Source organism: Osmerus eperlanus, chromosome 9 (genome assembly GCF_963692335.1).
Source record: "Osmerus eperlanus chromosome 9, fOsmEpe2.1, whole genome shotgun sequence".
NCBI lineage: Eukaryota > Metazoa > Chordata > Actinopteri > Osmeriformes > Osmeridae > Osmerus > Osmerus eperlanus.
The window spans coordinates 7,999,684-8,014,424 of record NC_085026.1 but is presented as its reverse complement, the minus strand read 5'-3'; the positions used below and the strand labels follow the sequence as shown (position 1 = coordinate 8,014,424).

Below are 14,741 nucleotides of genomic sequence, written 5' to 3'. Positions count from 1 at the left end.
CCTGTCCTTCTAAGGTGACTGAAATGTGTTTTCAAAAACGAAACTATCTCCTTCTTGTCTGAATGTGTGTGTATCATCCTTATGACAAAACGATAACAAAACTAGACTTGTAACGACGACCCGGGGATTTTCGGTGACAATCACTTGTCATTATCCAAAGGTAAGAATATCGACGTTTAAGTTCAAAAATTTATTTTGTGCAGTTTTGTCCCAAATGATTCTAACTAAATACATATTGTCAATGTTTGAGGGACAGGGACATGCTACAGTACAGTTTCGTTCCTTATCTCCTAGGAATGGGCCTAGATACAGAATAACCAGTTAAAGGCGTGAATCTAATGCTGATTTTAGCTAAGGAACAACAACCACTTCCTCTCTCTCTCTCCCTCTCTCCAGTGTAGGCAAATCCGCAGAATGTTGGCAAAGAAGCCAAGCCTGAACGTGAGTGGATGACTCAACCTAGAATGGAGGTAAGCGGTCGGGTAACGTCGCATAATTGACATAGACTTGCCAATGTTATCAGGACAGTACTAGAACATGCAGTCCATGTTATAACCAATTGTAACGTGTTAGTGCGGGTGAACCTCAGATAAGATTCATAGCAGTGTTCTTGCTGCTGTGTGTCCATATAACACGGTGGCTTAACTCCGGGTTAGGGCCGCCCGATAAAGATTTCGCAACACGTCTAGCAAGGCAAACAGGAGAGCGAGCTCTAGTGACATGTTTACATTGGCAGCGTGAGATACACGCGTTATGTTTCGTTATGATTTATTCCTCTGAGCGAGAGGTCTCGCTAACCCTTTTAGCCGATTTCTTGGTAGGTCGGTTTAGATTGACGCAGGCTGTGTGCCAAATGATAACATTCAGTTGGCCTTTCGAAAAGTGATGAATACATTGCACATCTGAAAGTTAAAAAAATATATATTTCAAGGTTGGGATAATTAAATAGCAAGTGTAACTTACTCAGGCCTTTTGACTTTAACTTTCATATTATGTTGGAAATACCCATAGAGGAGTTAAGGGTCCCAGAATATAGTCTACCCTACACACCAGGGGTTTCCCTTAAAGCACCAGAATGAGCAATTGTTCATGTAATGTCTTGCTCCATCTCTCCGGCTGAACTATGAATCTCTGTATTTCTTGCCCAGCCTTTAGTTGAAGACCTGGTTGCCTGGCAGTACTGAAGCTGTTTGTACCATGGCACACTTTGACACAGAATATCAGCGCTTGGAGGCTTCATACAGCGATTCTCCACCAGGAGAGGAAAACCTGCTGGTGCATGTACCCGAGGGAGCCAAGTGTAAGATGCACACACGCGCAGTATATCACAATAGCTCACACATGACACACATCACCTACACCTGTACTCACAAATATGCACACACACATGTTCATTTCCATACACACAGAACCTACCCCGTACACATGACCCGTAAACTAATTGGGATTCTGTTGTTGTTATTTTCAGCCCAATGGCACCACATAGAGAACCTGGACCTTTTCTTTCAGAGGATATCCTTTTCCAACTACTCATGTTTTCACTCTGGGTTTTCACTCCAGTCCTGTGACAACTCACCCCTGGAGTGAATAGTATTATTCATAGAATATATCATGCCAAATACTAACGTTAGTTTTTCTATTAATTAACTGTGTACGTAGAAATGAATCATTCCTAACCATCTGGACCAGGCTCGATCTCTTATAAATGGATCTAGATTTCACTTTCTAAATTTGCCCTTGACCTCCTGCACGTCTATAACCTGCACCAGAAGAATGGCTTCACCTGCATGCTTCTGGGAGAGATCTTTGAGCTGGTGTAAGTGCTCCTCTCGCACAGAGAGAATGTCTTCAGAATCGCACGTTTCCAACAGCCCAACAACCCAGTGAATAGGTTGCATGGAAAGTTAGGGTTTGATCTTTCTCACCTCCTCCCCCTCTCTCTGTGTGCCGTTCCCACCCATAGCCAGCTGCTGTTCGTCGTGGGGTTCACTGTCTTCCTGGCTAACTGCGTGGACTACGATATCCTATTCGCTAACAAGTTCGTCAACCACACAGACTCTTCTAAAGTCACCCTGCCTGACGCCTTCCTACCGGTTGATGTCTGCAGTGCCCGGTAAGACCCAGACACGTGTGACGATCGCCACTTACGACATGCCCCATTTGCATATGGCTTTGGATAAAAGGGTCAGCTCAAGAAATGCAATGTATAAACACTTTCCAAGTGTCCCCAAGGAGTGCTTTGTCAAGCTTATTCAATCGCACAGATCCGTAATGACTTTCATCTTAATGGTGACAGTAGACTCTTGGTCTCCCCCAGTATCCGTGACAACGCTCTGGTGATGTTTGTGCTGGTGATCTCCGGCGTGTTCTGGCTGCATCGCCTCGTCAAGTTCATCTACAACGTGTGCTGTTACTGGGAGATCCGCTCCTTCTACACCAGCGCTCTCAAGATGACCATGGTGGGAGAAAACGTCTGGCGGACACACGAAAGCATCATCTATCTGACACTTTCTCTTCCACCCCCGGCTCCTGTGTTGGTTTTCACCCCCTCCTGTCTGTCCCCCCCCCCCCCCCCCCCCCCTGCCCCTGGCCCTGTAGGCGGAGCTGCCCTACGTCACCTGGCAGGAGGTGCAGGCCCGCATCGTGGAGATCCAGAAGGAACACCAGATCTGCATTCACAAGAAGGAGCTGAGTGAACTGGACATCTACCACCGCATCCTCCGCTTCAAAAACTACATGGTTTGTGTGTGTATGTGAAATTGTGTGTGAGAGAAAGAGATGGAGACCCTAACTCGACCCACCTACTCGTTCCATATCCCCCCCAGGTTGCCATGGTGAATAAGTCCCTCCTCCCTGTGCGTTTCTGCCCTCCCCTGCTGGGGGACTGTGTGTTCTACACCCGCGGCCTCAAGTACAACTTTGAGCTCATCTTCTTCTGGGGGCCAGGTCTGTGTGTGTGTGTGTGTTTGTGTCTTTTTCTTTCTTGCTTTCTGTTGTGACAGTGTGCATATTTAGGAAATTAGAAATAATAGAAGTCAACATATTTACCCCCCCCCCCCTCCTCTTCTGTCCCAGGGTCTCTGTTTGAGAATGAGTGGAGTCTGAAGCCAGAGTATAAGAGAGGGGGGAACCGGTTAGAGCTGGCAGACAGACTGGCATCCCGCATACTGTGGATTGGCATCACCAACCTGCTGTTGTGCCCAGTCATACTGGTGTGGCAGATCCTGTATGCCTTCTTCAGTTATACAGAGGTACACTCTCTTTCTCCTAGCTTTCACTCACTCTTTGTCTCTCTCTCATCTCTGTCTCTCTCTCTCAACTCTGTCTCTCTCATCTCTGTCTCTCTCTCTCTCTCTCTCTCTCTCTCTCTCTCTCTCTCTCTCTCTCACAGACACACCTGGCGTTACCGTCAGTCCTACTGAATGAAACACCCCTCTCTCTGCTTGTCTGTGTTCAGGTGATCAAGCGTGAGCCTGGCTCCCTGGGGGCCAGGTGCTGGTCCCTGTACGGCCGCTGTTACCTGCGCCACTTCAACGAGCTGGACCACGAGCTCATGTCAAGGCTCAGTAAGGGCTACAAGGTACAGACGCCTTCTCCCCCACGCCCACATGAAGACCTCTCTGTCTCTACCATTCCATTCCATCACCAAGGCCTGACTATTTATTGTTAAATATTATCTTAAAGCTTTTTAGTATTTAGTAAAAAAAAAAAGAAAAAAAAAAGTATATTATACTATTATAATTTGTGTAATAAGCAGTAGTTTGAATATAAAGGTCTATCTTCCTCTGTCTCTCTCTCCATCCGGTCTTTGTTCCAGCCCTCCTCTAAGTACATGAACTGCTTCCTGTCTCCACTGCTGACAGTGGTGGCTAAGAACGTGGCGTTCTTCGCCGGTTCCCTCCTGGCGGTCCTCATCGCCCTCACCATCTACGACGAGGACGTCCTCGCTGTGGAACACGTGCTGTCGTCCATCACGCTGCTCGGAGTGTGTATCACAGTCTGCAGGTGTGTGTGACTGTGCGGCTGAGGTTAAATCTGTTTATGTTTGAAGCTCCTCAAATCGTTTTTCTCACATTCACAACAAACCCACCTTCTCTCTTTCCCCCCTCATTTCCCCTCTTGCACTACTGTACGTTGTGTATTTTGTTTGTATATTTGAATTTAGTATATTGCATATTTTGTTGCTGCTACTGTAACAGTGCATCTTTGCCTCAAGGGATCAATAATGTTCTACTCTACAATGTCCTCGCTTCTCCTCCCCCTGTCTTTCTCTCCCTGGTTTCCCAGGTCCTTCATCCCTGACAAGCACCTGGTGTTCTGTCCTGAGCAGCTTCTGAGGGTGATCCTGGCTCACATCCACTACATGCCGGACCACTGGCAGGGCAACGCCCACCGCTACGAGACCCGCGACCAGTTCTCTCAGCTCTTCCAGTACAAGGCGGTGAGTTCCAACTGGGGCAGCAAACTGGCACAGATCTAGAAGATTTTAGAACTGGCTGATTTCATAACACGCTGTAACACGCTCATAACAACCTGAACCATCCTTGTTAACCTGGACCATGAACCACCCTTGTGTGTGTGTGTGTGTGTGTGTGTGTGTGTGTGTGCAGGCGTTCATCCTGGAGGAGCTGATCAGCCCCCTGGTCACCCCCTTCATCCTCATCTTCTCCCTGAGAAGGAAGTCCCTGGAGATCATCGACTTCTTCAGGAACTTCACCGTGGAGGTGGTGGGGGTGGGGGACACCTGCTCCTTCGCCCAGATGGACATCAGGCAGCACGGCCACCCAGCGGTTTGTAACACACACACACACACATGTTCATATATGGAAATCAATTGCAGAATCACGGATGGACCATTTGTATGCACTGACTCCCCATATCACTCACCTCCCTCTCTCCCCTTCTCCGTTACCCTCCTACCCATCCCCATCTCCCCCCCTTGCCTGCTCCGATATCCCCCCTCTGTCCCTCTCCCATGGCCCTCCTCCAGTGGATGTCAGCGGGCCAGACCGAGGCGTCCATCTACCAGCAAGCGGAGGACGGGAAGACGGAGCTCTCCCTGATGCACTTTGCCATCACCAACCCCCAGTGGCAGCCCCCCCAGGAGACCACCCACTTCATCAGCCAGCTGAAGGAGAGGGTGCAGAGGGAGGCCACCGCCGCCTCGGACACGCACGCCCTCGCCTCGCTGTCCGAGTCCGAGGTAATGGGCGCACACACCTCCCTGTCGGAAGTATGGAAATACACGCGCGCGCGCGCGCACACGTGCGGTGAATATACACACACACATCCTCACCTCGCCGTCAGGACCAATCTTGCATTCCAACAACAATCTTTCTCTTTTTCCCTCTCCCTCCTTCTCTTAGCCGAGGAGTCTGGTGGCCAACCTCTTGGCGGGCCCCCCCACGCTGGCCTCTCTTCATTTGGGGCGGGACGGGGCGGTCGGCATGAGCGACGGGGCGTCGGCCTTGCGCTCACTCTCTCCAATAAGCAGCAGCATTCACTTGAGGGGCAGCTTCAGCTCAGCTCACAGGCCGGCCGGACACGCCTCTACGACGAGCCGGCCAATGACAGGATCCGGGTAGGAGAAGACTCCGCCTCCCACGCTTGACCCACTTGCTGTCTTTTCTCCGTCTCTCTGTCTGTGTTGCTCTCTATCACTGATGACCACTGAGAAATGATTGACTGACTTTCCCCCTCTTCCTTCTCCTCGCTCCCTCTCCTCTCAGGACGGACGCTCGGACTGTCAGCTCCAGCAGCAGTGCGTGGGAAGGTCAGCTGACCAGTCTGGTCCTATCAGAGTACGCCTCCACCGAGATGAGCATCCACGCCCTCTATATGCATGAGGTGAGAGCCAGTGAAGGGGTTCATCCGTACCACAAGTACGACATGGCCACAAGTAGCCATGATTGCAGTTGAGCCTCTCTTACTCTGTCAAATCTTCCTCTTTCCCCCATTCTCCTTTCTCTCTCTCTCTCTCCAGATCCACAAGCAGCAGTCTCGGGGCGAGCTGTCTCGTCACACCTGGCACAGAGAGGACAGCGATGACAGCAGTGACCCTGATGAGGGGACAGCGGGGGGGGCCAACCCTAGAGCCTTCCCCCGCTCACACACCTTCCCCTCCTCGGCCCCCAGTCCCAGCCGGATCCCCGGGCCCAACTCGGCGCCGGGCTCAGCCCACGGCAGCACGGACCCCGTCCAGGAGGGGTCCGTGCAGAGCGGCGGACAGCGGCACTACGGAGGAACAACGGGTGAGCCCATCCATCAGACCAGGCTCTGATCTCAGATAAATTGTTTGGAGAGTGGGCAGCACTTGATTTCCACCACAGTGCAGATTACTGATAATCCCCCCTCCTACAGAGTCTGTGGGCACGGCGGGCAGGGTGGTGAGGTCAGCACGGGGGGTGCCCATGGGAGGGTGGGCAGAGGAGGGGCAGGCTGCCCGGCTTCACGGCCCGGTACCTGAGGAGGGCTCGGAAGACGACATGCCCCCGCAAATACACAAGGTAGCTCATAACATCACATCTATTCATTTAACAGATGCTTTTATCAAAGGTTTTCTCCAAAACGACACTCAAACACACACACAACCTGATTATGTAAATCTAGGTTATGACTAAGGTTTTGTACTTGTGTGTTTGAGACAGGTGACTTATTCCTGCTTTTTTTTGTCACCACAGGTGGTCTAACTAACTCCAGTTTGTGAAGAGAATCCATACCACAAACAGACACACACACACAGACACACACACACAGACACACACAGACACACACACACAGACACACACACACAGACACACACAGACACACACACACAGACACACACACACAGACACACACAGACACACACTTCCCCCACTCCCTGCTGAAATTAGATCCAAGACTCAACATTGACCACTGCCACAGTCACCAACAGCTCTTTGGTGGAGTAGCATGTTCTGCTACTTCGACACCCCCGCATCCAATGGGTCAGTCAGTCTTTAAAAACAAATTTAAAGCATCCACATGTAAATCAAGTTTAGTAAACTAATTCAAAGTTGAAATCAAGACAGATGTAACCTACACTTACTTTTAATTTGTTGAATTTCCCCCTCCTGTTGCTTGTATTTATTGCACATCCAGGTAAAGAGAATGTTCTCATGTAAAGGGATTGACAGAGGAGTAACCTTCACCTGAAGCACGGTTATGTTTGCACTTGTAGATTAGAACTTTTATTTAAGGAATCGGTTTTTGATGCTTCGGCTCTGCCCGCTTCCATGCAGCATGTAAATAAATACTAATAATCTTATGGACACCGCAATCATTCAATCTTGATCTTCATACTGGGATGTTGGAGCATTAGAAATACAATGCCATGTAGACATTGCAGATATACACATCAGCAAGCACATGTGACTGTAACATAGGAGACATTTAAAGGCTTTGTGTGTGTTGATCCAATGTTCCTCTATCAATGAAATGGTGTGTTTTTTTGTTTAGTTTTAGGAGAAAAGACCGTTTGAATATATCGACATCAACCTCAGTGCCATGCAACAATATGCCATTAAGCACAAGATCATGAACCCCTCGCCGTTGATGATTTTGAATATGAACCGTTTGAATTGCAGTGGGAGATCAAACCATCACTGTCACCATCCTATAAAGCAGTCCCAGTTCACAATAAATAGTCAAGTTCACCTCGGCATGCTATCTCTGTCCCACAGGTTTTCTCCAAATCCTATGAAGAAAATGCACTTTAGTTAATGGTATGTTGATTCCAAAGGGTGTCTCAGTTTGTAATGTTGGTGTGAGTTTCTAATTATGGGGAGGTGACAGGAGAATAGTTCAAGAAAAGAGTATGTTTCTGTTGTTTTGATTGCTAATAAGAAAGAAGCACAGATTAGACGTGGCAGACTATGTCCCTGATTAGACTACTACAGAAAGCAGTACCAAGTTTAAGGTGAGGTGAATTAATGCTTACTGCACAGGATTTTCTGTTTTATATGTCCTTTAAATGAATTTTGTACAGTTGTAAATTCATCAATAAAATGTATTTAATATGTGATGTGTTTTCTGTTGAATTATCACGTGTAATCCGTTTGCTCAATAGTGACCCTTGAAGGATGGAATCAGTAATGCGTGAAACAAGATTCCAAGAGGCTATTGATGCCTCTGATGTGATCTGAAACACCGACTGTAATATATTCACTGTCAACTGTGCTTCTGTATTGTTTAATGATATCGAATGGCAAGCATTGAATACATTTTGGTCACAGGCATTGACTGCACGTGATGCTATGCTTCGCTAAACTGACTTCGTCTCAGGCAGTATACTCTGATAATCTCGTTCCCATACTGCCTCGCTGACCAGTTAACCCGATAAATTGTATCAATGGATAACTTACAGTTGACGTTGTAGGATATTAATAGGAAGACTATAAAATAGCTTATCCAATTTTATGTTCACATCGTATATATATAGTCTCGGTTCCTCGTACTAATTCAGAGCCCGGATAGCTCAGTCGGTAGAGCATCAGACTTTTAATCTGAGGGTCCAGGGTTCAAGTCCCTGTTCGGGCGGTAGTATTTTCTTCAGGCGTTGTGTTTCTGTTGCGAGAATTAATGTATCGTGATAGGCTCAAATGGGGCGGAAAGCCAAAATCTTACCTTTACCAAAAATGAACATCAAATATTCTCAAATATTTATAAATAACTTTGTAGCAGTCGTGCAGTCAAAAACTTTATTAGGCGTTTATGACGATTAACAGATACAGTAAGCATATTCAGTTTTCTAAAGGTATCACAATAAAGTAGTGCAAAGCTCTTACGCCATAGGTTTTTATGGATTGTTATGGATTTGTATACATTATCATTCATTATGAATCATTTGCCACTGTCTTTCAACCAGCAATTCAAACACCTTAAAACCAAAATACAACAAACACAAAAAAAGCTTGAAGCTTTGCAGCTAAAAAGCTATTAGTTATTTTAGTTTCTAGTACAGAAGGGATGCTCAAAGTTTCTGAATAGATGTTTATCACAGGGAAGTGGAAATAACTTAAATTTTGGTGTGTAACTATTAACACCTCTCCCCAGCACACAATGTGGGTCTCTGGTACTAACGATATCCCCCCATACCCATCCTGAAAGACAGTGACAAACAGGTTAGAATAAGAAGGAGACAATGCAGATAAAGAGGTGTGTGACACTGCTGTGCCTGTGTTAGACTTGCATATTCAGTGGTGGTAGTGTGACAGGGCCGGTCACGTGCTGTATGGACGGCAGGTGTGCCCCTCCATACGCTGTTGGGACTGGTGGCATCATGGAGGGCCACATTGGGTAGCCAATCGGAGGCTGCTGTTGTGCAGTAGGGGCGGAGCCGTAGTGGTGGTGGTGGTGGATGGCACTGCCCTTCGACTTGACCTCTGACCTCACAAGGATGGGGTTACTGAGGTAACTGTCCTAAGAGTGAAGAAATACTTTATAATGTGTACATACTGTACATGCTAGTGTGTGTGTGTGTGCGTGCGGGGGGGACAGACCTGTCCTTGGTGGGGAGTATGAGGGACCTGATGACCTGCACCCCCAGGCGAGGACATGGCCAAGGGAGGAATGGCTTTCAACATCATGTTCTGCATGATGATCTGGTGCATCTGAGCATTCTGCATCAGCATCATTTCCACCATGTCTGATGAACACACACACGTTAGGTTTTGCTTAAGCCGATATGGGCAGAAATACAATATCTATACATTGAAACATAGGACAGGTTCAATTGAACATTCATAGGTATGTGTGCACGTGTGTCTGCCACACCCTCTTTGATGCTGCCAGACCGAGGCGCAGGGTAGGCCTGAGGGGGCGGGATCTGGGCTATAAGTGGCTGTTGCTGTGGTAACTGCTGTATGATGGTGGTGGGCTGCTGGGGAATCTGCAGAGAGAAATAACTTAATAGCATCCACCTCTCTCTCTTTTGCTTACACAGAGACAAGATCAGACACGAGAAAAGATAACACGTTATCACAGAGAGAGAGAGAGAGAGAGAGAGAGAGAGAGAGAGAGAGAGAGAGACAGACAGACTGAGAGGTTGGCAGGAAGGAGGAAGAGGTTACATCATTTGTAGAGTGTCCACTGTTTACTTACAGTTTGTTGGATGATGCGGGGGGGTTGGGGTGGAGGGGGTGGGAGGGCCTGGACAGTAGGGGGAGCAGGGGCCGGCTGGTAGATGTGGATGGGGGCCGGAGGTTGGGGTGGGGGGGCTGCCAGGAAAGGATCTGATCTGTAATGTCTGCGTGTCCCTCCCCAGGTGTGAGGCCTGCTTAGATCCTCCAGCATGTGTTGCTCCTGCACGTGTGGACACTCATACATGAACACAAATACACACGCCCAGTTTGTAGTTTAGGTTGCAACAAGATATTGCGGTATTCCACCAAAGGTACCGATGATATGGCCAAACATGATGATGATGTGGCAGATCAACAACTAGACATCCAATGTACAGCTTGATAAGAAGACACTCTTAATATTGAGCTAAATAAGATGATCTCAGACCATTCTTTTAGAGATGATGATGTCATTTCCATACCCTCAGTCTTTGCAGAAGGTCCTTCTTCCGCCTCAGTGCACTGTGCATTGCATCAGCCTGTCCGTCAAAGCTCCCTGGCAGAGAACGAATAACTGCTGTCACATACTAGAAGAAGATATGTTGGACATACATACATGAACTGGAGTCTTACTTGTTGACAGGGCAGATTCAGCTCTGCCTTCTCTGTTGTCTCTTTCATTCTCCAGTCTCTGAAAAATGAAAATGTTCTGTTCTCAGCCAACCAAACTTAACTCCATATACTGTACACTAATGACTCCTTATGACACACTCACCTTCTCTAGCAGTTTCAGTTTAAGCCTGGTTATCTGGTCAACCATAGGGTCTGCCATGCTGAGAAACAAATGGGAGTTATGACGTGCCAAACGTTCAGTTATTCCTTCAAATAAACAATGGGTGATGGTGGTCACACTTTGTATCACCTGCGCCTGTTTACCTGAGGTTGTTCAGCTTTTCCCTCGCCTCTCTGTCTCCAACTAAACTAAGGTCGCTCACGGTTGTTATGGGACACACCTGTGTTGTGTTTGTTATAGCTAAGGTTGGCCGGCCTTGTTGGTTTCTAGGTTGTTCCCTGCTGTAACCAATCTAACATTTAAATATATATGTATTAGGCCTATATCATATATTTTAGCTTTATATATGGTTACTGTTGTATAATTTTGTGTTTAAGTCTTTTCAATTTGTTGGTGTGATGGTTGCTGTTGTATGTTGTGTTTATTCAGTCTTGTAGAGCTTTGAGTTTAAGAAAAGTGCACTATAAATACAATTTATTATTATTGTTGTAGGTCGGAATGAGGTCTCTACCATGAAAATACATTAAGAACTTTAAAACGTATGTTAGAATGATACATGGTTGGGTGTTGGATGAATGGACTGAAGACGTGAAAGTTTGACTAATGATCACAAGACTTTGTAGTCATAACACTTAAAATAGTGAACTGTGAAACCCTTGTGTGGAGCGCCCGTCTGTTGCCAACACACTAGTAGTTGCTTTTTTGACAGTTGGTGCTTATCCACACGAGTCTGCTGTTTAGTTTGTGCATTCACTTATTTTACCCGGGCATTTCGAGCGCCTTTTGCGGCAGGTCTACCTTCGAGCTATTCAACCAGTCACACAAAGGCACTCATTTTCAAAACGTGAGGGAGGGATGGATAATGTTTTGGAAATAAATATATGTCATTGGCTAGAAATGCTGTCAATCAAGTGTTTGCATCAATATCCAATTTCATGATTGGTTGGTAACATGTCGGCGAAAGAGTCCAGGTGCTGTGGGAGGGTGTAGATAGAGTGGCAATACTATTGGCTATGAAATTCGTTTAGAGTACGTTGATTGGGTTTTTTACTGGAGGAAATTCGATAAGGGCGGAGCTGAAAAAGCTTGGCGGCCATGTTGAATATCTATTGACAGTTGTTTCAGAGAACAGAAAGATTGTGTAGCCTAGCCAACTCATAAGAAAGAAGTTTACTGTGGAATGTTGTACTAAATCAGGACGTCCGTCCTAAAGTTTTGATGATTTTCCTATAATCAAGATATGGATGAAGATGAGCGACAGAGGAAACTAGAAGCTGCAAGAGCAAAGGTTTGTACTCATTCAGCTAGATGCTAAATTGGCTAAGGGGCTAACATTAGCCAATAGACTACTTCTTAGTCTGTGTTTGTAGCTAGCTAAGATATCAAGTTAGCCAGCAAGTGCAAGCCAGCAGTGACTCCATGAGAATGAACTTTTAGATACTGTCCAATCTCGTCCAAATGTCACCCAGTCATTTGTGTGTGTGTATATTTTGAATACACTGTCACTAACTGCCATTCTTCTAATACTATAGATATCTATGCGTGCGCACATTGTCTGTTTTCGACGATAGGGCAAACTAGCTTAGTAAGTAATTTACATATTCGTAAATATGCAATTCTGTAGCTAATAGTACAGTATAAAGCAAACCACCTGTCGCCATTCACAGCCACATTTTCCAGACAACTCATTTTCTTAGTTTGTGTTGAAAACGGAAACTATCCATCAGAATGTGTTCCCATGTTATGAGATGTAGGTCCTGATGGCATCTCTTTGTCATCAACATTTCAATACCCAATGCTTGTTATTCATAGTTGACGTATCCGTCCTCGATCCTTGGGTCGTGTATTTGCAACTTGCAACACAAGTGCTCTTTTTGTTTATTGTTCCAGTTGTCTCATTATACGATGGTCAAGTGCCCAGTTAGTTGGGTCAGATAGATGTAGATTTGACGCACTCCTAGGACATTAGTTTCGTTTTTGTTCATTTGGACTGCGTGTCTGGTGATGTAGGCAACTGTCATGAACCTGCCGTTACGGTAACTGCACTACTAGTGAACGGCTGAACGCGTGGACCTCGTAACCTGTGAGCCTCTTACTGTTAAAGATGACAGATGACAGGGCTAGCTTGTTGCTAACTAGGTGGCTGGCATTTCACCTGGCCACGAACTCATCTAGCCATTTTACATCTCTAGGACCTCATTAATGAAAGTTTTTTGATGCACACATGTCATCATTAATTTAAGACAGGATAATCCAAAAATGACTCTTTATTAACAGAAACCTACCAACATGCAGCGCAATCATACGGTAAGTAAATGAACGTGGTGTTTTGACACTGGTTGTGGGTCTATGCTAATTCTGGTGATGGCTGGTGATGGGGGGGGGGGGGGGGGCGGTGGAATGAAATTCAGGTCTCTGATCACTGTGTGCTTACCACATTATTTTACATGCATGTTAGCTCATCTGTGGTACTGAGATTAAATAAACCTCTGTGATTTAGTTATTTCTGTATATGAAGCAGAGGTGTCATTGCACACTAATGCCTGTAGATGGTGCATTAAGTCTGAGACTGGAGCTGGTTAAATGGTAGCAGATTCCCGGGCCTACACAATCTCTACTGGTGGTACGCTGAGCCTCATAAGATGGGAGTAAGTTAGCATGAGTCCACAAACGTCAGTCTGATCCAGACAGCTTCTATTTCGGTCCACTTTGTCCCAAGTACCAGGGGAAATGTTCTGTCGGCTGCAAATGTTTGCATAGCTACAGTTGCTATGGTGATGCTGTTAACTGTATTCTTCAAGATCTCAAACTCCCATGACAAATCCGTAGACCACACACACATGCGTAAGAGAGAGCGTGTGTTGTGGAGAGCACCATCATTGCAGCACGTCTTCTCATTAGGCAGCAGTAAGCCTGTCTCCCACTCTGGTACAGCGGAGCTGCCGGAGGCCAAGCGCAGCTCCACTGATTGTGTGTGTGTGTGTGTGTATGTCTGAGAGGAGTTACGTGTTGTGACAGGAGGCAAAGGGGGGTGAGTGAGATGGGGGGGGGGGTGGGGGGAGTTGTAACTGGGAAGGCTGGGAAAGAGATGTGTGGATTGCTGAAGTCAGGTGTAGAATTTGAAAGCGTGCTAAATGGATGGAGGTAAACTGTCGCTGTGGAGTGCGAGAGGAGAGGAGAGGAGAGGAGAGGAGAGGAGAGGGGAGTGTCAGTAAAGGGGAAAGGTGGTTGTGTGTAGTAGACCGCACAGCGGAGCTGCCCAGTCAAGTGGAACCACCCACATGTGGAGATCCGGCAACACACACAAAAACACACACACACAATTGCATTTCTTCTCGCTCATCAGGGTCAGGAATGCTGCTCAACACAGCAGGACTCCAGGGGCTGGACTAGGCTTGGCATGGGCCGAGCCAGGCTGGAGTAGGCTTGTGGAAGACAGAGCACTCAGACTCGTGCTCATCCAAGCCTCGCCTCCTTAGCGTGAAACTCCTCCTCCTCCTCTTTCCATACCATCACCACGCCAGATCTCGTTCGTCTCCATGCTTGGGAAACTTGTGGCGGCTAGTGAGCGTCAGTGCAGATCAATGTGCTCGCCAGCATGCTCCTATCCTGCCGTCTGATGGTGCTTGATTGACAGCTGTGACTGGTCTGCTGTGACAGCCAGAGGGAGAGAGAGGGAGTGATCGTTCAGCGATGGAGCTTTGAACAGAGTGTCTTTGTGTGAACCTCCTGTGTAATCTCACTTAAGCAGCTTATAGAACAGAGGCAGACTGAGAGACAGAGGGAGAGTGATGCACAGAGTGATTGAACCCGCTGGAATAATGCTGAATCAGTGAAGCTGGAATTCAATAACCAGTATCTGGGAA

At 46.9% G+C, this 14,741-nt stretch overlaps 3 protein-coding genes and 1 non-coding gene across 5 annotated transcripts in view; 3 read left to right on the top strand and 1 right to left on the bottom strand.

Moving 5' to 3' along the window:
* atg9a (ATG9 autophagy related 9 homolog A (S. cerevisiae)) lies at positions 1 to 8,042 on the top strand. Its single transcript, XM_062469391.1, has 20 exons — positions 1 to 160; positions 397 to 470; positions 1,149 to 1,300; positions 1,469 to 1,512; positions 1,752 to 1,816; positions 1,964 to 2,113; positions 2,318 to 2,459; positions 2,599 to 2,739; positions 2,826 to 2,946; positions 3,076 to 3,251; positions 3,458 to 3,580; positions 3,818 to 4,005; positions 4,288 to 4,441; positions 4,611 to 4,790; positions 4,991 to 5,203; positions 5,367 to 5,581; positions 5,730 to 5,847; positions 5,984 to 6,251; positions 6,361 to 6,506; positions 6,681 to 8,042. The coding sequence occupies exons 3-20, from the start codon at positions 1,198 to 1,200 to the stop codon at positions 6,687 to 6,689; spliced, it is 2,556 nt and encodes an 851-aa protein (XP_062325375.1). The 5' UTR covers positions 1 to 160; positions 397 to 470; positions 1,149 to 1,197; the 3' UTR covers positions 6,690 to 8,042.
* A 444-nt stretch (positions 8,043 to 8,486) lies between these two features.
* trnak-uuu (transfer RNA lysine (anticodon UUU)) lies at positions 8,487 to 8,559 on the top strand. Its single transcript has one exon. It is a non-coding gene; the product is annotated as a tRNA-Lys (tRNA).
* A 642-nt stretch (positions 8,560 to 9,201) lies between these two features.
* On the bottom strand, positions 9,202 to 11,261 carry zgc:112416 (uncharacterized protein LOC550509 homolog). Its single transcript, XM_062469536.1, has 8 exons — positions 11,019 to 11,261; positions 10,858 to 10,915; positions 10,716 to 10,773; positions 10,565 to 10,638; positions 10,123 to 10,323; positions 9,796 to 9,910; positions 9,522 to 9,667; positions 9,202 to 9,441 (listed from the first exon to the last, which is right to left on the bottom strand). Exons 2-8 carry the CDS (start codon positions 10,912 to 10,914, stop codon positions 9,202 to 9,204), a joined length of 891 nt encoding a protein of 296 aa, XP_062325520.1. The 5' UTR covers position 10,915; positions 11,019 to 11,261.
* A 728-nt stretch (positions 11,262 to 11,989) lies between these two features.
* The window catches only part of pcnt (pericentrin), a 30,884-nt gene continuing 28,132 nt past the window's right edge, over positions 11,990 to 14,741 (top strand). For both annotated transcript variants that reach the window (XM_062468908.1, XM_062468907.1), the window contains exons 1-2: positions 11,990 to 12,163; positions 13,153 to 13,182. In XM_062468908.1, the coding sequence (XP_062324892.1) occupies positions 12,116 to 12,163; positions 13,153 to 13,182 (78 nt within the window). In that variant the 5' untranslated portion in view covers positions 11,990 to 12,115. The remainder of the gene's footprint in view (positions 12,164 to 13,152; positions 13,183 to 14,741) is intronic.

Coding starts and splice junctions, on each gene's coding strand:
- zgc:112416 (XM_062469536.1), bottom strand. CDS start 10,914: ATGGCAGACCCTATGGTTGACCAGATAACCAGGCTTAAACTGAAACTG. Junction 10,324..10,564: donor ACCTTCTGCAAAGACTGAGG/GTATGGAAATGA, acceptor CCACACGTGCAG/GAGCAACACATGCTGGAGGA. Junction 9,911..10,122: donor CCCGCATCATCCAACAAACT/GTAAGTAAACAG, acceptor TTCTCTCTGCAG/ATTCCCCAGCAGCCCACCAC.
- atg9a (XM_062469391.1), top strand. CDS start 1,198: ATGGCACACTTTGACACAGAATATCAGCGCTTGGAGGCTTCATACAGC. Junction 2,114..2,317: donor GTTGATGTCTGCAGTGCCCG/GTAAGACCCAGA, acceptor GGTCTCCCCCAG/TATCCGTGACAACGCTCTGG. Junction 3,252..3,457: donor CCTTCTTCAGTTATACAGAG/GTACACTCTCTT, acceptor GTCTGTGTTCAG/GTGATCAAGCGTGAGCCTGG.